Here is a 24,127-nt window from a genome sequence, read left to right on the forward strand (position 1 = left end):
TAATAAGAAAATAAATCAATCTGTAATACATAAATAAAACAATAATAAGATATTTTTAGTCAGTGAACTTGTGTTTTTTTTCAGTCTTCTATATCTGCTGTGTTTAGATTGAAATGTCTGTATTAACAGTTCTATAACCTTCTTCTGAACATGAATGGAACACTGTAGAAAATGAACTGTTCTTCTGAACATGGCTTCTCTTGCCTACTCCTTGCTGCTAGAGACCTGGCAGCGTTTCCTCTCGCATAGCCGAGCCAGATTTGGCCTGAGGGAGGAAGCAGTTGCGGCCCTCAGTATGTCTTGAAGATGATCATCCGTAAGTCTGGACCTGTACTTGGACTTATTGAAGTTCAAAGTGGAGAAGAGCTTTTGGCACAAGTATGTGCTACCAAAAAGGCACATGGTCCACTTGAACATTCGGGAAAGCCGAGGGAAACTAGGGCTCAATTCTCTCAAAAATTGTCCAAGCTTGTCTGCTTTTCCACTCACCTCCCTGAACGTTGCTTTGAGTTCAGAGTTGCACTGCAGCTCAAAGAGCTGCATTTGAAGCACAGAAGGGGCATCTTGCACATCAAAGGAGAAGGGGTCCGCAAAAATGTGAAAGGTGGCTCTGTGTGTCTTGAAGTCAGCAAATCTGGGATCAAATTCCTCCTGTAGCCTCAAAATGACATCAACATACTCGTCAGCACTGAATGGTGTGCCTGCATCCACGAGTGCCTTGCATGCTGGGAAATGGCAAAGGTTTGTCTGAGAGAGCTGAGCTTTCTAGAGCGCCAGTTTTGTGGAGAATGCTCTCACGTTGTCATAGGCAGCACTGACAAGTTGCCCCTGGCCTTGTAACGTCTTGTTCAGTACATTAAGCTCATGTGTCATATCAACAAGAAAAGCTGAGTCCATGAGCCATTTGGGATGAGTTAGCACAGGAACACTAACTCCATCCTTCTCCATGAAGGCTTCACTTCTGCTCTCAACTCAAAAAGTCTCTTTAATACATTTCCCCTGCTGAGCCAACGTACCTCAGTGAAGTCGAGCACATCCCCATATTCTGACTCCATTTCCTCTAAAAAAGCACAGAACCTTCGGTGCTTTAAGCCCCTGGATCTGATTTGGTTGATGCATTTCACAACAATAGACATCACATTGTCAAACTTCAGGCATTTGCTGCAAAGGACCTGCTGATGGATGATGCAGTGCAGAGCAATGGCCTCCTCCACGCCTTCCTCTTCCAGTTTGTTTTGTGCCACCAGTCCATTTTCCCTCCCTGTCATTGATGGCGCTCCATCTGTTGTTATTCCAACAAACCTCTTCCATGGCAAACCAACATTCTCAATGGCATCACACAGCTTGTAAATATCTGCTGAGCGGTGGTCTGGCCATGCATTGGAATTACTGTGAGCAGCTCCTCCATCACTTCAAAACTGTCATCAACACCACGGACATACATTGGGAGCTGGGCAGTGTCGGTGACGTCTGTGGTCTCATCAAGAGCGACTGAGTATACACTGAAACATTTGGCTTTCTCACACAGTTGGTCATAAATGTCACTTGACAGGTCAGAAATGCGATCTGCTGCGGTGTTGGCAGAAAGGCTGATGTTGCTAAACTGACCTTTCTTTCCCGGACAGACTATATTTGCAGCCTGCAATATGCACTTTTAGACAAATGCACCTTCTGTGAATGGCTTCCCTGCTTTAGCAATCATCTCACTAACCACGTGGCTCCGACTGCTGCATTATTCTCTTTGGTTGCTTTCTTGGAGAAATCTTGCTGCCTCAGTAGATCTGTTTTAAGACTGGCAACCCGGTTCGCTCTCTCGTCTCCCTGGTATTTTGCATCCAGCTCAGCATGTCTAGTTGTGTAATGACGTTTCAAATTGTATTCCTTGTGCAGCGCAACTTTCTCTGTGCAAATAAGACAGGTCGGGGTGCCCCTGTGCTCAACAAAGAAATATTGCATTTCCCACTTTTCCTGAAATTGTCGGTGCTCATCACCAACCTTTCTCTTCACCGCAGGCTTTGAAAAAGACATGTTTGGGGCTATGTGACATTTATAATTCTACTTGGTGTCACTGTCGCATTGAAGTTTCAATCAAGCGTTTAGCCGACGGACGGGGAACGTCTCAACGCGTAGAGAACGTCATTTCTGCTTCTTTTTCTTGCAACCGTAGCACGGCGATCGGCAGATAAAAAGCCGGTAGCAGTCTCCTTTGTTTTTACGCTCGATGTTCATGTCTTTCATGACGACACGAACACCGTGGCGTTTGCAGATGGTAGAAAGTGCAGGGATAGCGAGCGCAAAAAAGGCGACTGCTCACGGCGCCGGGCTGTTGTTACAGGAGAAAGAAGCGGAAACGACACCGTGACATATAACAAATAACATCAGCTGTTTCTGATGTTAGTTGTTTTGACTGCTTTTACATTATATTGAAATATATGTAATGTTCATGTTTGCTGCAATGCAAACGCAGTGATGCAAATAAAAACATGGAGCCACAAATTACGGTGCGACCCTATAATTAGTCCGGGTTACCGGGGACTGTTGTTGCCGATGAACAGGTGTCGCTATGTGACTGCAGACTAAATTGGGCTGCATTGAGTTCATGACTTTTCTTTTATCCCGCCGCCTACGCATCACTGTGAGAGTTAATATGAGATCTCTCTCTGTGGAAAAATAACTTTAAATCCCACTGACGTGTGTATAAATCTATATACGTATAATGTCCCGCTGGGCAGCAACTTAAAAAAACAACTTTTTTTGAAGTGTTGTGAACGCAGCGCGCTGGGGCGAATGTCGGCGTTTGCCCAATAGAAAGGAGGAAGCCAGCCAGGCACAGAAAGAAAGAAACACTCCAGGGCAACGCTGCTGGAACTTTGACTCATTGAGAAATGTTTCCCTGCTTGCATCAAGCCCGGCTGGTGTCCCCTGAGATCCATATCCCACCCTGATTGGTGGGTTAATTCAGCTCCGCCCACAACACTGTAAAGTGTCATACATTATCAAACTAACATTACATTTTCATATTAAGGTGGGGCCAAAAACTATCGTCCTGCGGGCCGCAATTGGCCCACGGGCCGCGAGTTTGAGACCCCTGGTGTAGGAGGACACCTGCTCTGTGTCTGGTTAAGTATAAGAGCCCTTTGTTAGGGGGACCGCTGGACTCTTAGCACCAGCTTTGGGGTCACAGGGTCACATCTGGAACACACACACACACACACACACACACACACACACACACACACACACACACTATGCACAGACTGGTACTCTTTGTTCATACCTGTGTAAGACGTCATAATGAACTTGTGCATATTCATGTAAGCTCAATAAAGAGCAGTGTTACGAGGGAGCAGACGAGAGCGACTGAGGTCAAGTGAAGGAACGGCGCTGTCACAGTTCTCTCCCTCATCAATTGTCTGGTTCCAGCGGTGGGTCTGTGCTAGACGACCCATCACCAGCTTTTTCCACTGGTTACCAGTACGTGGTAGAATCCACTTCCAGATCTGGTTGTCTTTAAATCTGTGAATGGATTGGCTCCATCTTATCTCTCTTTAACAAAAGAATCCAAGTGGAGCCCTCAGGTCTGCAGATAAGCAGCTTCTGACCAGAACTAGACGTAAAAACAGAGGTGAGCTTTATCGATGGCTGCAGCCAAACTCTGGAACAGTCGCCCTTCACATCAGGTCGTCACCAACACTGGACATTTTTAAAAGCCGGTTGGAAACACATTTGTACTCTGTAGCTTTCAATCCTGACCAGTCTTTATAGTCATTACTGTGTATGTTTCCTATTTTCTCTCTACTCTGTGCAGCACTTTGGCTCAAGCTGTTTTTAAATGTGCTGATAAATAAATGTAGATTTCTTTGAATAAAACAGTGGAGCCGAGCTTTGAGCTCAGTGTGTAACAGTGTGTGTGTGAGAGCCATGTAATGTCCATGTGTGCATGCTGACTGTGCTGCTCTGACCCCCCTCCTCCTTTCAGGGTGGAGCCTGCTGGAGTCCGATGGTTGAGACCAGGTCTGAGGAAGTGTAAGTGTGTTTTTAATGGGATTCATGAAAACAAAGCAGCACACATTCAACCATCTTCATCATGTCAGGAGTCATCATCAAAGTGTCAATCAATGAACAGATGATGGATCAATAACTGCAGCTGGATTGTGTTTGTTCTCTCCATCAGATTCCTGTCAACTCACAATCGACACAAACACAGTGAACACAAAGCTCCAACTGTCTGACAACAACAGGAAGGTGACACGTGTGGAGGAGGTTCAGTCATATCCTGATCATCCAGACAGATTTGATTACTGGGAACAGCTGCTGTGTAGAAATGGTCTGACTGGTCGCTGTTACTGGGAGGTCGAGTGGAGAGGAAACGTTTATATATCAGTGAGTTACAGAAGCATCAGAAGGAAAGGATACAGTGATGACTGTGTGTTTGGATGCAATGATCAGTCCTGGAGTCTGAGCTGCTCTGATGATGGTCCTCGTTCTGTCTGTCACAATAACAGCTACACATCCATCTCCTCCTCCTCCTCCTCCTCCTCCTCCTCCTCTGTCTCTAACAGAGCAGCAGTGTATGTGGACTGTCCTGCTGGCACTCTGTCCTTCTACAGAGTCTCCTCTGACACTCTGATCCACCTCCACACCTTCAACACCACATTCACTCAAACTCTTTATCCTGGGTTTTATGTCTCTCGTGGTGCCTCAGTGTCCCTGTGCTGAGTGGAGTGTAAAGAGTGTCTCCTGTTACAGAAACACTCTGACTGTTGAACAGATAGTTCAGTCTGTACATGTCTGTCTCTTTCACTCACAAACACGTTTTCAGATTCATGGATTCAATCAGTTGATGTTTGAAACTCTTCTAAATGATTCCTTGTAAACTTCTTCCTCTTCAGTCACAAACAAACAGGAAGTGATGTCACATGTGTTCCTGTCCACACAGCAGAATGAGTCTATTGCTGACAGTGATGTACAAACAGAGTGAGCATTTCTGAGGCCCAAAATAAACTGAGTAGTTCACTGAATGAACAATGGACTGTGAGCTCAGTTCCTTCATCATTAGTATGGATTATATATGTATATGTATTATATTAGTATCATATATATCAGGTGCTGCTGCTTTCAGTCATTGTGCAAATGTGCTGTTTGTAAGCTTGTAAAGCTGCAGTCAGCTGAGACTGAAGAAGTCACCTGATCAGTGAGCAAACGTTTCTGAAAACGTCCAGATGAACAGAATCAACCTTTTGGGATCAGCCAGCAATGCAGCATCATTGTTGTTCAGCTTCAGAGGTTTGCAGGAATGAACTGATGACCAGAAACAGCTGCAAAGTCCAAGAAAATACCAGCTGGAGTTCAGCTGCATTTGAAGAAGTCAAAGAAAAGTAAGGATGGCAAAGGGCGACGTTTTCTTCCAAAGAGCTGCAAACATGGTCGACGCCTCATTAGAAGAATCATCTGGACATTTGTGAGGAACTCTAACCAAGAAAGCAACGTCACACAGATCCAACAGACAGTTTCCATGACTGCAAGTGTTGAGTGGAAAAATGCTACATTGCATTATTGCATCCTCTCACCACAGGAGGCGCTGTTGGCACCACTGATTGCTGATCAGCTGTTCTCTGATGATCTGATTGATACTGTGAATAACGGGACTCACTGAACTCTGTGACACAGTGAAGATTACAGAGTTTAACTTCACCCTTTAAGACTGACCACAGAACCAAGTCCGCCAGAGCTTTTGTTATATTTTTACATGCTGTGGAGCCATTTGTGGGAGCATTTCAAGTTGCTATACATCAATACAACTGTTATAGCCCTAATTTTAATAATATGTATGCATTAAGTCCATAGTAACTACATAAACTGCAAAAAAAACCTCTGCTCATCCATCTCTGTGTGTATCAGGATACATTTGGTTCATAATACACAGAAAAATCAGAGTTATTACCTGTAATAAATGTGAAAGATTCCTGCAGTGATAACCAGGCAGGACTGAAACACATCCAAGCTGTCACCACGGTAACAGCACCGCCCATCCACAGGTGAGGGGAGGAGCAAAAAGAGGGACTTTGACCATTTTATACTAAAAACACTCAACTAATGTTTCTAACATGAAACAAATAAGCCCACATTAATGTGAGCGTTTATTAAATAATAATAATGATGATTTCCTCCTGATCTCATTTCCACAGCAGAGAAAACTGTGGTGTATATTGAGGTGGAGGGTGTGGTCTGTGGCTCAGGTGTAGAGTGAGGGTGGGGTGCACCACAGCAGCATGCTGGGACTGCTGAGGGTGGAGGAGGGAGTGATGATGACATCAGAGCTGCAGCACAGAGACCAGTGAACACACAGTCTGTTCATCTTTGCATAGATACAATATACAGCACAATATTGAATGACAGACACGCTGTGGGAGCTTCCACAGATACACTGACGTCAGCATCCAGAGTCCTCCTGCTGCTCCCCCCTCAGAGCCCCGTGATCAGCACCAACACATTCAGTTAGATGACAGAGTCCAGCTGCAGCTAGAATCAGCTCCCCTCTGTGAACAACAGCACAGCGTCAGTGTTTCACACTCAGTGAAAGGAGGAAACAGCAGAAGAACACCATGTGTGCTACGTTTCCCAGGACACACTACAAACTGCACAAATACAGAGCAGCACGTGGAAGGACCTGGAGCTGCATTTACAGAGCTGCAGACAGCGTGATGTCCTGTATGGACAGGTGGAAGGAACCAAGTCCTCAGCTGGAACACTCGTGTTTGTCCACAGACAGGAAACACAGCAGGAAACTTCCTGACAGAAGTGCAGCTCATGGATAACACACTTCCTGTCAGTCAGAATGAGGCTGCAGCCAAACACAGAAAGGTGTTTTTGTCCAGATGAGCCCAGAGAAGAAACACGAGTGTTCACAGACATCAGAAGCTCAGAGAGGTGAAACATGAGGTTGGAGTCCTCGTCAGCATCCAGAAGAGCTGCTGTGAAACCCTGAGTACTCATGACAGACTCTGATGGCACAAACACATCATGATTCAAACAGAAAGACAAACATGGAGCTCCTGATCCTCCTGCATGAGAACAAGCTGACATGAGCGCTGTGTCTGAGAGTGTCTCCCTGTCACAGTGACAATAACACAGCTGCTGCTCACAGTCATTAAACTGACCTGAGGTCAGCTGTGCTCCTTACATATGAACCATGTGACCTCACATCAGTGCTGTGGATGACTGTAGTCATAGAAGAGTAGAGCTGTAGCAGGTGGTGTGAGGAGGAGGTGGTGTATTCTAGTTAACGCAGTACTGAAACACTCCAGCAGAGGGCGCTGTTAAGTCCTTATTGTAACACAGTTACTGTGTGCAGTTAGACTTCATACATAATCTGCACTTATTTCCATCAGACATGCTGTCAGTAAATGATTGGTTTCTATTGATTCTACTTCCTGTTGACTCGTTTGATGACAGTGAAACAATCACAGCTGATTGTGTGATGATGTAAACTGTCACTGTTACATTCAGTGTGTGTGACATAATGTTAGTGCAGGCTGATAACAGCCTGGTTCTGTTAGAAACACATGAACGTGTCCATAGATCAGTGTGTGTTTAACATGAGAGCTTCAGCCCTGCTGATGTGTTAAATAAAGACATGCAGGAAAACTGATGAGACTCTGAAATAACTCTTTATATTTATAATGTAACTCTGCATCAAAAGAACAACAAAGGATCCCAGACAGGTTTCTGTGAACAAAGACCATTCTGATGTTTCTGTGTTTCTAACACTTTGACATTATTAGTAAACAGACTGCAGTGAGCAGCATTTATAAAGAGCTTCTATATAAAGATATGACAGCTGTTTGACAAGTTTATCACTCTGTGTTTGGACCTGATCAGTCCAGCTGTTTACTTGAAACATGTTCATTTACCTGTTCTGTTATATTCATGTTCTTGTCTCTGTTGAAAACACATTTTAATGTCCCTCAGATTTTTCTCCCAGATGAATAAATATAAAAATGACACAAACTGACTGCAGCTACTTTTTGTCCTTTCTGTCAAAAACCTTCATGTGACTCATGAGAGACACGTTTCAGCTGTTTGTGACAGATCAGAGGCCAACAAGTCATTTATAACACTTTCCATCATTGTTTAAAGTTCTCAGTGTTTCTGTGTTGCTGCGTATAGGATCTCCCAGCATCATCACTGTGCTGTCCAATCATTGTGTGCGAGGTTACCCTTATAGTGCGATGTGTGTTTGCACAAAGAGAAGCATGTGTGTCAAATATAAATAAGCACAGAACAGAAACAGCTGCTCGTTTCTTCTGTTTAGAGTCAAGTTAGTGTTTTGTGTCTTTGTTTGAGGCCTGATGTCGAGCAGAGGTGTGTGTAACTGCACTGGTCTGTTATATGTGTGAAGTGTGTGCTTCTCTTCAGCATCATCTTTGTCACTGCTGATTCCTTTGTGTCATCATGTGTTGAGAAGAGAGAACAGTTATAACGGAGGAGCAAAAGGAAGCCCTGAAATCTGCATCAACAAGGAAGTGTTGGCTCACCAGTGATCCCAGCAGAGCCACTGGTTTGGCTCCAGTTGTTCTAGATTCAATGATGTTGTTGCTACAGATACATGTCAGCATCTTTATTGAATTTTATATGAAGCAGAAATGGTGTCATTAGGAGAAGAAGAGGAGAACAAGTCCGGCGAGGAGGCAGCAGCTCTTAAAGATGAAACAGCAGCTCAGCCCTGAGCTCAGAGAGCTGCACATGAAAAAGCTCCTCAAGCAGATCCTGTCAGAGGTTTGTCATCAACAGGAGGAACTGTTCACATCATAGGATGAAGATGCTGTCAGCTGGATGAAGAAGGTTATTTAATGCAAACGTTCACACTGAAGTCAAATTGTTGTCGTGTTGAACAGATTCATGTACTGATCGTCTCCAGAATGTTAGAAGAGCTTCAATGAATCATTAGAAACAACTTACAGCTGCACAGCTGTGTCAAACACATCTGTGTGTCATTGTGGGATTGTTGTGTTTCTACATGTGACACACGTCTAAAACATGCACACAATCTGAACACAAACAGGGACTCATGTGTTCCCACAGCCAGATGCTGAGAGCCATTTCCTTGTAGTCCTGTGTCTACATACATGAACCATTAGATGTTATTGGAATGATTGTCAGCTCTGATAGTTTCATGTGTGTTTAGCTGGACGCTGTTTGATCCTCGACATGTTTAAAGGTGTCCAGTCCTGAGACACTGGGGCTGGAAACAGCTGTGATGTCATTGGACTGTCACACAGACAGAAGTGCATGAAGTGAGCAGCCGAGGAGCCGCTGATGTTTTGGATTCAACAGCATTTGAAAGGTCGACACAGACACATTTGCACACAGAAAGCTGAATCTGTCATATGCCACAGTGAACTCACTGTTCAGTGTTTTTCAGGAAGCTTCTTAACTGCCTCTGCTGCCAAACAAGCAGCTGATGTCCTTGAGAAGAAGCTGAAGAAGTCTTCAACAACAAATACAGGAAGTGGACTTTCAAATACTAGATTCACTTTAGACTCACAGAGAAATGACTCAACCAGCTGTGTTTGACTATATGAAAGGTCAGTGTGTGTCTGCACACAGACTGTTGTGTTGGACTGTTATTCAGTTGTCTGCTGAATGTTTTCAAATGTCTGCATCTCAGCTGTGATGAGGCTGGGGGTCATGGGAGGCCACCGTAGCAGCCTCCTCAACATCATGACATCATCATAAATGCTGCTGGACTGTCTGATGGGCTGACGGTGAAAAAGCCGTCGGGAAGGAAACAGAAGACATTTCAGAGGCTGCAGCAGATTTCTTTGATTCGGGGCCTTTTTCAGCTTTATTGGACAGAGCAGTGAAGATAAGTGACAGCAAAGCAGAGAGAAAGGGGGCGTGGCCCGGGTCAAAGCCAGGCCAGCTGCTCTCCACCTCGTGGTCACCTGCTCATCCTAGTGAGCTCCACCAGCAGCCCTTTCACACACTTTACACTGTCAAACACTGTGTGTGGACCTCAGCTAACAACAGGCTACATTTAAGTCTGGACTACATGCTTTTATATTGTTTTTATTCCATCAGCAGCTCAACATCATGAGCAGCTTTGACATAAAGACATCAAACTCAAGCTGACTTTAAACTACTTTTAATACAGGGGCTCAAAAACAACAACATCTTTATTATATATCAGGACACAAAGTCATTTCATCTCAAAGGGAAACAGCTTTATTTGGAATAACCAGCACTATCAACTGGTTTGGGATCTCCACCAGTTTCATGTCTTTGCAGCTTCTCCAACAAAGTTCCTGTAAAATCAGCATGTTTGTCTTTATTGGTTTGATAGTGATTGATTATTCAGTCCCAATCTGCTGTCATCTAAAGAACAAAATGATGTTTCTATGAGTCACAAAGCTCCAGATGTTGTCGGCTTCACAAAGAAAACAAAGAACTTAAACACAAAGTGTTTGGAGCCAAAATGTTCCCAAGCTGCTCTTTTTGAAATGGCAGAGGTACAGTGGTGTCTAACAGCACACTGTGGAAGGCAAACATGTTATTGTTGGATGAAACTTCATGAATCCTTTGTAGATTTGAGCTGTTGGAGCCTTTCTTTTCTCTTCAGGTGTACAGATGCTGAGGAGGCAGGTGAAGCAGGTGGAGCTGTTGTGATGCTGGCAGAGGGTGTGTCTTAGTAACTCTGTGAGGCAGAACTGGATCCAACATTGTGGATGTGTTGATGTTGGAGCCATTAAGAGTCTCTGGCCACACTGTAGGATTTCCCTTTGATCCACTGTGGGGGCATTTTGGAGTCTGTCAGTGAAACTCTTCATGTTTGTGTTTGACTCCAGTTTATAGAAACAGAGAAATGTGTCATGCTTTTGTTCGGCCTCCACAAATACACACATTTGTTCATTGGTTGGACTTTTTGGAAGGAGACACATTGAAAACCATGTTAATAAGATCTTGTTGTTTCCTGTGGATCCGACACAGAGAGTGGACTTCAGACAGAAAGCGTGGAAGAGATTTTAGAGGCCGTGTGTGGCAACAGGAAGTTTCTGTGTGTTTGCTGATCTTACATGTGGAAAACAACACGTGATGTTTGTGAAGTTCTACAATGATCATTGTTCTCACAGCATTTTGAGTGGGAACAGTTCAAACTGGGAGTAGTGGGAGTTATTTACTGATTGAAACAAGCTGAATGTTTCTGTGACGATGAAGATCAGCAGCTCAGCTGATCAATGAACTGACATCTATCAGTCGTTTCATGAGATGAAGTCATCAGCAGACATTTGTTCTGACTGTGTGATGAATGTCAGAAGGTCAGGGCTCTGCTTTAGTCACTGCTTGATGATCATTGGCTCATTGTTGAATCCAGGGCCCAGTCTGACCTCTGACCTTTGCTGCAGGTCTTCTGTGTTATCTCCACTTTCATGTCTGATCTTCTACTTGTAGTCCTGTGTCTACATATACAGTGGCTTTCAAAAGTATTCGGCCCCCTTGAACTTTCCCACATTTTGTCACATTACAGCCACAAACATGAATCAATGTTATTGGACTTCCAGGTGAAAGACCAACACAAAGTGGTGCACACGTGAGAAGTGGAACGAAAATCATACATGATTCCAAACATTTTTTACAAATAAATAACTGCAAAGTGGGGTGTGCGTAATTATTCAGCCCCCTGAGTCAACACTTTGTAGAACCACCTTTTGCTGCAGTTCCAGCTGCCAGTAGAGAGATAATCCCATACAGCTTATGACAAAATTTGATCCGAAGTGATTGATGGCCCTAATCACGACCTTTTGACCTCCCGCCCCTCCCCCCCGTGGGAAACCCCCGCGTGACGAATCGTATCCGGAGAAAGGGGGGCGGACCCCGGAAGCGCGCCATCTGTTGCTAACCGTATCGAATTGCACCCCGAGAAAGGGGGGCGAACCCCCGGAAGCGCGCCATCTGTTGCTAACCGTAACGAATTGCACCCCGAGAAAGGAGGGGTGAACCCCCGGAAGAGCGCCATCTGTTGATGTGAAAAAAAAGTTTTTAGTGGGAGGGACTGCAGCGAGGGAGGAGAATAAAAACCAGAGAGAGGAGTCCCGTCACAATTTCAAAGTCTCACACACAAGATGGATTCTTTCCTTCTGCAGCCCTCCAGCGGTCCTGTTTACTTGGACGGTGAAGAAATCTGCTCTCCCGCAGAACCCTCGAGCATGGGCGGCAGCAGCAGCGAGTGGGCCTCGTCGATTATCAGCGATACGCCGGTGTCTGTCTACAGTACCAGACCCGAAGCAACCGACACTCCGCGGAAAGAAGGAAGAAGTAAGAGCGTCTTCATGTTCCGCAGCCAAATTCCAGCACCGAGAAACTTGCGAGGAGAATGGACTCTGCCTGCTGAGGGTTGTGGAAAGTGGGGCTACATATTCAAATATGAATCGGGGGAGCTCTGGTTTTATCAGTTGAACGAAGGAGAAAGCTTGACGGAATCGAGCAGCATTGTGAAGCTGACTCCCAATGACTGGGCCGTGCTGAAGCTGCTGGTTGCGATGGCTATCGGAGAGGCAAATGAGGATTTTCCCATTCCTGAAGAGGAAGATGTTGCCGCTAAAAGACCCCGGAGAGAGGTAGATTCTCCTCCCCCTCCTCCTCCTTCTCCTTCCGGCTTCGGTGATGAAGAAGAGCATGATGAAAAAGATCCTCCTTCCCCTCCTTCTGTCTCGTCTGATGAAAAAGAGGATACTGCTGCTGAGAATGATGAGGATAAAGAAAAGACCCCCTCTGTAGAGGATGTTTCCTCCCCTGATGAATCAGCTGATGATGATGATGATGATGATGATCATCCTCTAGACACAGTTACAGAAGAAGAAGAAGAAGAAGAAGAAGATGAGACCCTGGCCGAAAAACTTCCAGAAGAAGAGCCCCCAGCTCCAGAAATAAAAGAGGAGAAAGCAGCTCCTGAGAAAAAAGAAGCTATTCCCCCAGCTTCAGAAATAAAAGAGGAGAAAGCAGCCGGTGAGAATAAAGAAAACATTCCCCCGTCTCCAGAAAAAGCTACGGAAGAAGAAATAGAAGCTATTCCCCCTCCCCCACCGCGGAACGGAGGCATACGCTTCAACGATGAGCAGCTGATCAAGACTAAAACAATCTTGTCAACCGTCTGGTCTTCAGGAACCACGGCCACAGGGAGATGGAGAATGAGAGCAAGTCTGCGTTCGACTGACGAGTCTGATGCCCCTGACATTTTTGTCATGGAAAAATTCAACCCCGACTGTGGATTATTTCGCAGCATGATGGTTATACCAGCCAAAGAGTGGGTCGTAAGAATGCTGCAAGTGAGGAAGGATATTACAATTCTTTTTCAAACTTGCCGCTGCTGGAGGGATGCCGTAGGAGTAAGGAAATGTCTCAACTTCTGAAAATCCCCGCCCCTCCCGGACCACGCCCCCCTTCCTTCTGTTTTAAAAGTCCGATCAAAAAGCCTTTTTTAGCTCAGAGAGAGAGATGGACTCTGCACCCCTGCTTCGCGATGAGGAGACCTGCTCCACCGATTGTTTTTCTGACGAGGGCGAGCTGGTACCCGACACTCCCGGTTACTGGCCTCTGAAGCGCCTGAGGCGGCAGCAGCATACCGACGAGATGGACGGCTGGGCGTCTTCTTTATTCATCGACACTGTGAAAACGGCTGTCTATCATCTGGTCAACTTGGTGATAAACAAGCACCGCACCGATGAATGTAATGGATGTAAGATAGACCATCCCAGCCAGAGACAACACGAGTGCCTGCAAATTCTGGAGGATGATTTTTATTCCGACAATTATTATAACATCAGAAAGAAACTGCTCACTCCTCGCTTTGTCCCTTCCATTCAACGTTTGTTGATTGCTCGAAACATCAAAACTGAGGATGTTAAAGTCGGGATGGTTGCGGAGACCTTGCTTCATGAGCTGAAATCGGTGAGGAAAGTCTTTGACGCCATCACAGACGCTTATGACAATTTGGTGGGGCAAGATGTGGTTAAAATCGGGGAACTCCGTTTGGTTACGGAGTTTTACAAAGGTTGCTGATTCTTTTCCTGCATGCTTCCTATATTTAACCTTGTTTTTTTAAACCATGTATTCTGTTTCTTTTTTAAAAACAAAAAAACAACCTCATTTTTAATCGTGTATTCTGTTTTTTAAAATCCTACCTCATTTTTTAATCGTGTATGCTTTAAAAAAAAGTATCCTGTTTGTTTGTAACCTTTTAACATGTTTACCTCATGTTTTTTAAAAAAAGAGTTTTTGTAACCGTTTGACTCTATAACTGTGTTTTATCTCAGGGTTTTGAATAAAAGTGTATTCTGTTTCTTTTTACAAAACAAAAAAAAACTACCTCGTTTTTTAATCGTGTATGCTTTAAAAAAAAAAGTATCCTGTTTGTAACCTTTTTTTAATCGTGTATGCTTTTAAAAAAAAAAAAAAGTATCCTGTTTGTTTGTAACCTTTTAACATGTTTACCTCATGTTTTTAAAAAAAGAAAAAATAGTTTTTGTAACCGTTTGACTCTATAACTGTGTTTTATCTCAGGGTTTTGAATAAAAATGTATTCCTGTTTTTTTCGCATGTTAAACCTTCTGGTTTTGAATTTAAAAAAAAAAAAAAAAGAGTTTTTGTATTCTATAACTGTGTTTTATCTCAGGGTTTTGAATAAAAGTGTATTCCTGTTTTTTGTAACTTACTTGTATTCTATAAGCGTGTTTTATCTCAGGGTTTTTGAATAAAAATGTATTCCTGTTTTTTGCATGTTAAACCCTCTGGTTTTGAATAAAAAATATTTAAAAAGCATTCATCTCTGGTTTTTTGAATATTGTATTCCTGTTTTCTGCACATTAAACCCTCTGGTTTTTGAATAAAATAATAAAAGCCGACTCCTGCGACGTTATAACGCAGACGAGCTTTTTATCAGAAGACGAGATGGCCGAGAAAAGTGAGATGAAAAAAGTGTATTATGACCCGCATCACCCCGGTAGTTTCGGAGGAGTAAATAGACTTCGACGCGCTTTAGAAGATGAAACCGGTAAAAAAGTTGATATCCGCAAGGTGCAGAATTTTTTATCCGAGCAGGACGCCTATACTCTGCACAAGCCGGCGCGAGTAAGATTTAAGAGAAATAGAGTGTTTGTGACCAAACCCCTGAAGCAGCTTCAGGCCGACCTGTGCGACATGAGACAGCTGTCTGAATACAACGACGGATTCAATTATTTATTAACCGTCATAGACGTATTTTCAAAAAAGGCTTACGCCCGCCCCCTGAAAAAGAAGACGGGTTCTGAAGTGACTGAAGCTTTCGAATCTGTGTTGAGAGAGAGTGAAATACCGGAAAATTTACAGACCGATGCGGGAAAAGAGTTTTTCAACAAGAGTTTTCAAGCTCTGATGAAAAATCACAGTATCTCCCATTTTGCTACCGCCAGCGATCTAAAGGCCTCGGTGGTGGAGAGATTTAACCGCACTCTGAAAACGAGGATGTGGAGATATTTCACCGCGCGCAATACCAGACGCTATCTGGAGGTGTTGCCAGACCTGTTAGAAGGATATAACCGCAGTTATCACAGCAGCATTAAAATGGCACCTGCCGAGGTGCGCCCCGAGAACGCGGATCAGGTGTTTCGCAACTTGTATGGAAACACACCCGCCCGTCCTAAAATAAAGTTGAAATTTAAGAAGGCGGATCTGGTGAGGATATCCAAATTGAGAGGAGTATTTGATAAAAAATACGAACAGAGTTTCACGGACGAAATCTTTACTGTGATCAGGGTCCTTCACCGTTCGCCACCCGTGTATAAATTACAAGATTATGACGGGGACCCCATTGATGGGTCGTTTTATGAACCCGAGCTGCAGAAAGTGAAACTGACCGAGGACAAAGCGTTTCATGTGGAGAAGATTTTAAAGCGGCGCACAGTCAGAGGGGAAAAACAGGTTTTTGTCAAGTGGAAAAACTGGCCGGATAAATTCAACAGCTGGGTGAAAGCCTCGGAAGTGGTAGGCGTATAAAAAAAGAGACCCCTCGCATCATTCGGCTCATTTTTTAAAATTCATCATGCAGTCCGAAGGGTTTTACGTGACCCTGCCTTCCAACGCCAGCAAGGGCTTATTTAAAGATAACACCAGCGGCTGCTACACGGTGGATCTGGCCAAACCCCTCGAGCTGACCGGAGAATGGAGCGTGGGCTTATGCGAATTCATTTACCCGCGCACATGGTACAATCTATCGTCGGACGCCTCCTACTTGGAGCTGATGCGGACGACGGAGGAAGATCAGCCCCTGGTGATTTTAAAATTCGGCAGGGGAGGTCATTACGGACGCGTTAAAGATCTATTGGATCACCTGGTGCCGGCGATCCAAAAGTACGACCCGTCCTTCGAGGCTTCGTTCAACAACGTCACCAAACGTCTGGATATCAAAGGAGTCGGGAGCCATAAAATAAAGGTCTTCCCTCCTCTGGCTTACATGCTGGGATTGAAAACGAACGAGTGGTGGACTCTGTCGAAGCGCTCTACTCCGTATCCGTGCGATATGAACGCGGGCGTATATAACCTGTTTCTCTACACCGACATCGTTCAGTACCAGCCGGTCGGTGACAGTTACTCACCGTTGCTCAGCGTCCTTAACGTGAAAGGCGATTACGGAGACGTGATCAGCATCAGACATAATACTGTCCATTACTTGCGCGTTTCTAAAAAATACATTAAAACCATACGCGTAGAAATTAAAACGGACCGCGACAGATTCGTGGATTTTGTTTACGGGAAAACGATAGTCAAGCTGCACTTTAAACCGGCTTGAGAATGGCTGCGCGTCTCCCGCAGGACCCTCACCGTTTTGTGAGGTATTATGAGGGGCAGGTGGGAGGTTCCCTTCCGGGTTTTTACGGAGCGCCCGTGATGTACGGCAGAGGGATAGGATCCATCTTCTCCAGACTGTTTCGTTTCGTGTCTCCTCTCTTCAAATCAGGGTTCGCCGTAGCTAAACCTCACCTGAAAACGGCCGCAACCAATATCGCTACAGACGCTGTGAAAAGAGTGATGGGTAAGCTGACAGAGCCTCGCCAGGAGGGGGCGGGGGGTATGATGGTCCTCTCCCGCAGGAAGAGGAAACGCCCTCCGGGCGAGCGGATTAAAAATAAAAGCGTCGGAGTAAAAAGTAAATCAGTTAAGGCTGGCAGCGGGAAGAGAAGGAAGCCCCAGAGGAGCTCTGACATATTTTAGAAGAAAATAAATAAAAAATGTCTCTCTTACACAAGAAATCTGCCGAATGCACCCTTGCCGAACTGGATCTATTTTCGGCTCCCATGACCCAGCTATCCATAGAGGATAAAAAATATCAAGAATGTCAGCCCCTCTCTGCTTTGAACGACAACTCACCCATTGAATTTTTCATCCCCGGAGACGGGGAAAAGTATCTCGATCTGAACGACACCATGCTCCATCTGAGAGTGAAAATTACGGAAAGGGACGGGAGCAACATCCCACCCGACGCGGGGGTAGCCCTCATCAATTATCCTCTCAACACAATTTTCAGTCAGTGCGACGTTATTCTGGGGGATCGATTGATTTCGCAGTCCAGCGCCACCCATCCTTACAGGGCCATGATCGAGACGCTGCTCAACTTTTCAGAAGACACTCTAAAGAGTCAATTCAGCGCCGGTCTGTTTTACAAAGACACTGCCGGAGACATGGATTCTATAGTTATAAGCAACGGGCCGAACAGAGGGATAAAACAGAGAGCCGTTTTCACGGCCGAGTCGCGAGAAGTGGACCTGCTGGGTCCCCTCCACGCAGATATTTTCTTCTGCGAGAGGCTCCTGCTGAACTCTGTGGATTTGAGAATTAAATTGATACGCAACAGCGATGCCTTCAGTCTGATGGGAACTCGGGATTCGCAGTTTGCTCTGAAAATAACTTCGGCCTCTCTGTTTGTTAAAAAGGTCACTGTCTCGCCGGCCGTCAGGCTGGGGCACGCCGCGGCCCTGATGAAAGGAAACGCCCTCTATCCTCTTTCGCGCGTTTCTGTGAAAACCTACTCCATCCCTGAAAATTCCAGGATCTGCAACCAAGAGAATCTCTTTCTGGGAGCCATGCCCAAATACGTGGTCCTGGGCATGGTTCATCACGACGCCTTCACCGGGAGGAGGGATCTGTCGCCTTTCAACTTTAGACACAACGATGTAGAGTATCTGGCGTTGTGTCAGGACGGCAGGCAGGTGCCCGCCAAAGCTTTCCAGCCACAGTTTGACCGCGGAAATTCGGTCAGGGAGTTTTATCACATGTTTTCCGCCACGGGGAGACACCTCAAAGATTTACCTCTGAGCATCGATCGCCGGGAATTTAATGAAGGGTACGCCCTTTTTGCCTTTAATCTGGAACCCAGCGAGGATGCTGACGCCCTGTCTCCCGTCTCCAACGGGAATTTGAGGCTGGAGATGAGATTCAGAGTTCCTCTACCTCAGACCACAACTCTCATAGTGTACGCCTGCTACGACTCAATTCTGGAGATTGACTCTAAAAGACAGGTGCTGGTGGATTATTACTAAAATATACACACATGGATAACCTTCAGCTGGAGCACATTCTACATCGCGCCTTGGGAGACGTTTTCTGCGGGGTTTGGGCCTCGGACCAGCTGGCCTTTTTGAGGCGCGACTTTAAACCCCCCGCCTACTTTATAGTAAACACTCACCCCTCGCACTTGAGGGGAGAACACTGGCTGGCTCTGACTCTGGAAAAGGACGGCTCCTCCACTTTTTTTGACTCTTACGGATTCCCTCCCGACTTTGCTCACTATCCCTCGGTCATCTCAGAGTTTCTGGAAGGCCGCTCTGACAAAATACTCTATCACGATCGTCAACTTCAGCACCCTATGTCTGTCGTTTGCGGGCAACATTGCATTTTTTATCTATGTCACAAGGCTCAGGGGTTATCCGTCGGTAAAATACTTTCTCTGTACTATAACGATGTGTTTAAAAATGATGACATGGTGTCTGACTTTCTGAAAGGACGCTGCCCCGCTCGCTCTCGCAGAGGTCATCACGGGGCGTGCTCCTTACAAAAGTTTAAAGATGTGTGTATCAAATAAAGAAACGTAAACAAAAAAAAAGATTGTTGCAGCGTTTTTTTTTATTTCATTTGTAAACAAAAAAAAAACATTTGATTTTACATAGAGGTCCAGGTCGGGGAAAGCGTTATTTTGACCCGAGAAGGTTTTCTCCCTCTTCGCGCAGGTGTCTGTCCTCCCTCCTCCTCCTCCACAGATTTAAGACGCGCATACTGATCGCGAGCTATACGGTTATGTATTGAGGATGAGGGTATGTTTGTTTCGACCAAAGTAGTTAAAAACGCGTTCCATCCTTTCGGTCGCGTTTGGTTTTTACTTTTAAAAGAGAGGGAGAGGTTTTTAAATAGATCGATCATGTGCGAACCCCGCACCGCATCCCCCTTGTAAACAAATTCACCCCTCTTTGTCCATCCTCCTCCACCCTCAGGTAATTTCTGCATAATGTAGCGGGCGTTTTTGCGATCTCGAGGGGGTAAGGATTTTAATACTTCTTCCATCATTTCATCATCCTCCTCTCTGGGCCGCTGCACTTGTTGCTGCACCTGCTGATGCACCTGCTGCTGCACCTGCTGCTGTTGCACCTGCTGCTGCGCCTCCTCTGGCGGGAGCTGGAAAGTCAGCCTACTCTCCTCGTCCCGGTCCTGTTTAGAGAGTGTGAGATATCTCCGCAGCAGAGACTCGTATCTTTTGATTTTTTCATACGAATTTAGCCGCGGATCCTCCAGTATGGCTTTCATCTTTTCGTCCAAATCGTCTTTGGCAGTTTCTCTGACGGTAGGCTCGGTGGGTCGGGTCAGTTTTTTCAACTCGTGAGAGGGAACGAGAATCATTTTTTTAAACATCTCAGCGTTTTTGAAATATTCCTCCCAGCAGGTTCCCCAGAATGGGTACGGCTGCGGACAGCAGAGGGAAAAGAAACCCGCCCGTTTGTTTCTTTAAAACTTGACGCTTACGGTTTAAACTCGTTTTCTTGTCGGCCAGCAGCCTGATGATCTTTTTCTGGCGTTTCAGTTTTTGGTATTGAGGAGCGGAAAGAGGTATGTTTCCCTTTAAAAGATTTAAAGCTATCTCGCACAGCGCCTGGAGGAAATCCGGGGAGCTGTGAGCGAGAATGTCTTTGCGTTTCTGCGGCGACGCGTGGTACAGAGCTTGCAGTAAGACTGCGTTTCTTTTTATACGCTGAGACATGGCTACTTGGGTTTAGGCAGGTAAATGACGGGGTACTGCCCCGGAAGCAGACCGGCGCGCACTCTGTAGCGTTCTGGGCACGAGGGAGTGAGATCGAGGATTAAATACCCGTGGGGCTCCTCGGTGGCGTCTTTGAAACTGTCTGAGAAAAATGTTTTTTGCGAAGGGAAAATCTGACGGGCCAAAATCTCAATCTGCAGCTTGTCTCTGGGGTTTTTAAACAACACCATATAATTGGAGTTTAAGCTGATGGTGCGGCTGTATTTTCCCTGATGAAAAACGTTCTGGGTTAGCATCATAACCGAGACGTTTTTATGGTGGCGGTATTGAGTGAAAATTTTAACCACTTCCTGGTGATCCGAGGCCTGAAAGATGACGTCATCCAGCACCACCAGAACGTCTCGGAAATCTTCAAAAGAATCAGGCAGCCCTTCGATAAATTTAATGTTTTTATTGGTCTTTGAAAGCTCCTCATACATGGGTTGAAAAGAAGTATAAATCCACACAATATTCGCGGGCACAGTATCCATGACGCGTTCACAGTTTTCCAAAACACACTTTACAAAATGAGTTTTCCCACACCCGCTAGGACCCACAACTAGACAGGAAAAAGGCACTTTCAGTCTGTGATCAAAATCAGTTTCCTCCATTCTTTTTTTAGAAGAAAACAAAAACACTAGTACCCGAAAGGCAGAGTTGTACCGTCTGGAAAGAGACGTCTCTTGTCGTAAACCACGCGAAACTTTTTCTGAAATGTTCTGTTTTTGAGCACAAAGCCTCTCTTATCCCTCTGAATTCCGTTCTGAGGGGTCTGGAGCTCCGCCTCTTTCATACCAGAAAGGTAACTTTCCACCAACCCGCTCATACTGTCGAAATTGACGCGTTCGCAACATTCTCTCGTCTGCGTTATTCCTTTCATTTTTACCACCATTTTCTTTTTGTTTCTGGTCCGGTAGGCGTAACTCTTTGGACCCGCGGAGACAAATTCCTGGATGGTGTCCCCGTCTAATTCGTCCGTGAGATCCCCTAGATAGTTACCCAGCTCTAAAGGTTCCTCCCCCTCTTTCACTACGTAGATCAGAGAGTCGGTGTCGGTGTACAGAACGCTGCGCTGCAATTTTTCTAAATACTCGTAGAGTTTTAGGCGGGCGTAGGCTGTAGTAAAAGCGGCGATAAAAACGTTATTGGTAGCGCCGGGAGGTATCACGCACCGCTCGTTATAGCTCCACTGAATTAAAGCCACTTCCTGTTTTTTAGTCTTTAAAAAAGAGACGTGTTTAAAGACGTACTGTCCTGAAAAGACGTAGTTAAAAAACTGACTCGGTTTTCTGACCAGAGTGGTCTGAGTCAGGTTGGTTCTCTGAGCAAACTTTCCCCAGAAACTGTTGAGACACAATTTCGAAACTTGTCTTTTGGCCGGATTCACCTCTATTTTTGACGGGTCTAAACGTATGCCCTGATGCCTGTGGTACTCTTCCACGTATTTGTTCCTCTCATCCTCGTCGCGAGCTTCCGGAGGATAACCGGAGGCTTCCTGTTTGCCTTTGAGAAAAGTGTTAATATAACCGGCAAAAATATCGCTGCTGCGACTATCAAAGTGCCAGACCTCTGTGATTTTAGCCACTCTGTAACCTAATTCTAAGGCTTTGTTAAACTCGACGGTGACCCAGACCCCTGTGAGAGCTCTGGCCTCGTCGTCGTGAAGGCACGGATCGCTTTGTTGATTGGTCTCGGCGCAGGTGCGACAGAGGGAGAATATTAATTTACCTCCGGGGGTTTTGTACGGTAGAACGGGGAAATAGAGCCCGCGCGGCGGGTAAACGGTGGCTCTGATCAGCCCGAAATAACTGCGAGGGTCTGCAAAATTCTCTCTGATGATTTGGGGGTGATGCAGAGGGTAAGCGCGCTTGGCGTTGACGTAAGGGTACAGGGATGTGACGTCTACGTAATACACATTTTCTCCTGGCGAGGCGCTGTAACGCAGCCTCAAGGCCGAAGTGCGGCCTCCGTAAAGTCCCGAGCGAGGAGACAGAGGTTCCGGGGCTTCGTAGCTCCGCATAAAATTTTTAACCTCCTCATTCGATTTTTTCATCTCGTTCCATTCGTGCTCCCACAGAGTGACCGTGCGGACTCTGTAAACGTTTCTCAGCTCCCGGAGCCTCGCCTCGGCAGAGGCGTGCAGGTCCCCGTAAGGAGCGCGGGTCAAAGGGCAGATTTCCTCAGGCCTGTAGCATTTTGGACAGCCGTGATAAAAGCATCCCAGAAATTCCCACACCCACTTTTCCCCGTTAATCAACGCGTATCCGTCGACAAAGTACGGGCCTATTTTTTTCTCTCCGCCGGTTGTGAGAGCGTGTTGAACGGGGATTTTCTGAGAGTGAGCTACCCACTCCAGCCACTGAATGGACGCGTGCGAATAGGCTCTGAACCTGCGCCCGTAGTTGTCGGGCGAGGGGATTGCCAAACTGTTTTCGGGTAGGAAATTGGTGAGAAACACTTTCATGCAGGCTGAAGCTATAGTGACGCAGCTGAAAGGGTCTACTTTAGTTTCGCCTATAAACCCGTCTCTGAACTTTACGCACGCCTCTCTCAGGATATTAACGTCGTTTCGGCAGTAATACAGGGACTCTTTTTCAAAGTTAAACACTCCCCGGGAGGCCTCGCAGTGCCAACGCAAAAACTCTGCCCTTTCGGCTGGTGACATGCGTTCCACCCCGTAATCTGAAGGAGGAGGGTACGGACCCGTGTATTTTAAACGGTCCCGCGAGCTGAATTTGTGAGGAAAAAATCCCTTGGATTTGTCCTCGAAGCCTAAAGCTTTGGGCATAGCGCTGAGACGCATGGTGAGAAAAGAAAGCGAGTCTATGAATTTGAGAAGGAAATCGGATTCTGTGAAACATAATTTTACTGCCTTGCATGACGAGAGAGGGCGTCATCCCACCCCCCCACCAGGTGGCTTAGAATTAAATAGCTGTCAAACCCTTTCGCGTTGTGCGCAACGAACGTGGTTTCTCTATATCTTTTCCTTCTGTATCTTTGGAGAAACTTTTCAACACAGTCTACACCGTAAGCGTGCCACTCTTCTCCTTCTAGAGATTTTGTGCACACTAGGTAAGGGACGTGCGCCCCCTCCCTGTCTGGGAAGGTTTCAAAGTCATAAAAGATTATGGAAGCGTTATCAGAGTTTTCATGTTTCAAAGGTTGGATGTAACACAGGTGTTGATCGTTGTCGGGAGGAAGCTCCGCGCGACAGATTTTACATCTGGCGGCTGTGCATTCCGCGACGGGAGAGGTGCTTGCAGTCCGGACATTTATACAATTGTTGACAAACGCTGAGGTCTGAACCGGAGTGAATTCTAGGTTGTTTGTGCTTTAAATAACACGCACGTGTGCGATATGATCTGTTACAATCCGTACAGATTACAGAGTCCAGAAAGTGAGAGGGGCATGCGGGGTCAAAACAGAGGTTGCAGCGGTTTTGGCAAAAGTGTTCCTCTCTTTTATAATACCCGCGGTGACATTCGTTGCAAATGTACTGAATTCCTAAAAATGTTTTTAGATTTTTTATTCCGTAATAGTGATGGTGGAATAAGAATAAGTACAGCGGGTGAGGCGTGTTCGGGTAGTCTGTTTCGATTAATGAAAGAGTTCTGTCCTCGGCCGGGCGGTAAAACACGACGATTTTACGTTTTAGTATTTGTTCGAATTTACCTATGTCGGTGAGAGTTACCTGAGTGCGATCGCTCAACCCCGCTAAACGCTGCAGCTCTCTGCCGCGTTCCAGGGCCTGTTTATCTGTGAAATGAGGTTGAGTGAGGTGAATCAGGTTGATGGCAAAACACAGATTAT

At 45.7% G+C, this 24,127-nt stretch overlaps 3 protein-coding genes across 3 annotated transcripts in view; all 3 read left to right on the forward strand.

Annotated features, from left to right (window-relative positions):
• The window catches only part of LOC146640684 (protein NLRC3-like), a 151,635-nt gene extending 146,589 nt beyond the window's left edge, over positions 1-5,046 (forward strand). Inside the window, exons 10-11 of the mRNA XM_085400044.1 lie at positions 3,980-4,026; positions 4,175-5,046. Coding sequence (XP_085256170.1) covers positions 3,980-4,026; positions 4,175-4,719 — 592 coding nt within the window. The 3' untranslated portion in view covers positions 4,720-5,046. The remainder of the gene's footprint in view (positions 1-3,979; positions 4,027-4,174) is intronic.
• Positions 1-24,127, forward strand: part of LOC146640689 (protein NLRC3-like) — an 83,692-nt gene that overhangs the window by 15,271 nt on the left and 44,294 nt on the right. The gene's annotated exons all lie outside the window — the stretch shown is intronic.
• Positions 17,328-18,569, forward strand: LOC146640690 (uncharacterized protein F54H12.2-like). The gene has a single exon (XM_085400077.1). The coding sequence runs from the start codon at positions 17,328-17,330 to the stop codon at positions 18,567-18,569; it is 1,242 nt and encodes a 413-aa protein (XP_085256203.1).

The sequence above is a fragment of the Rhamphochromis longiceps genome, unplaced genomic scaffold, assembly GCF_057381845.1.
Source record: "Rhamphochromis longiceps isolate RC_006_pf unplaced genomic scaffold, R_longiceps_female_GT1.1 unmapped_scaffold_4, whole genome shotgun sequence".
Taxonomy (NCBI): Eukaryota; Metazoa; Chordata; class Actinopteri; order Cichliformes; family Cichlidae; genus Rhamphochromis; species Rhamphochromis longiceps.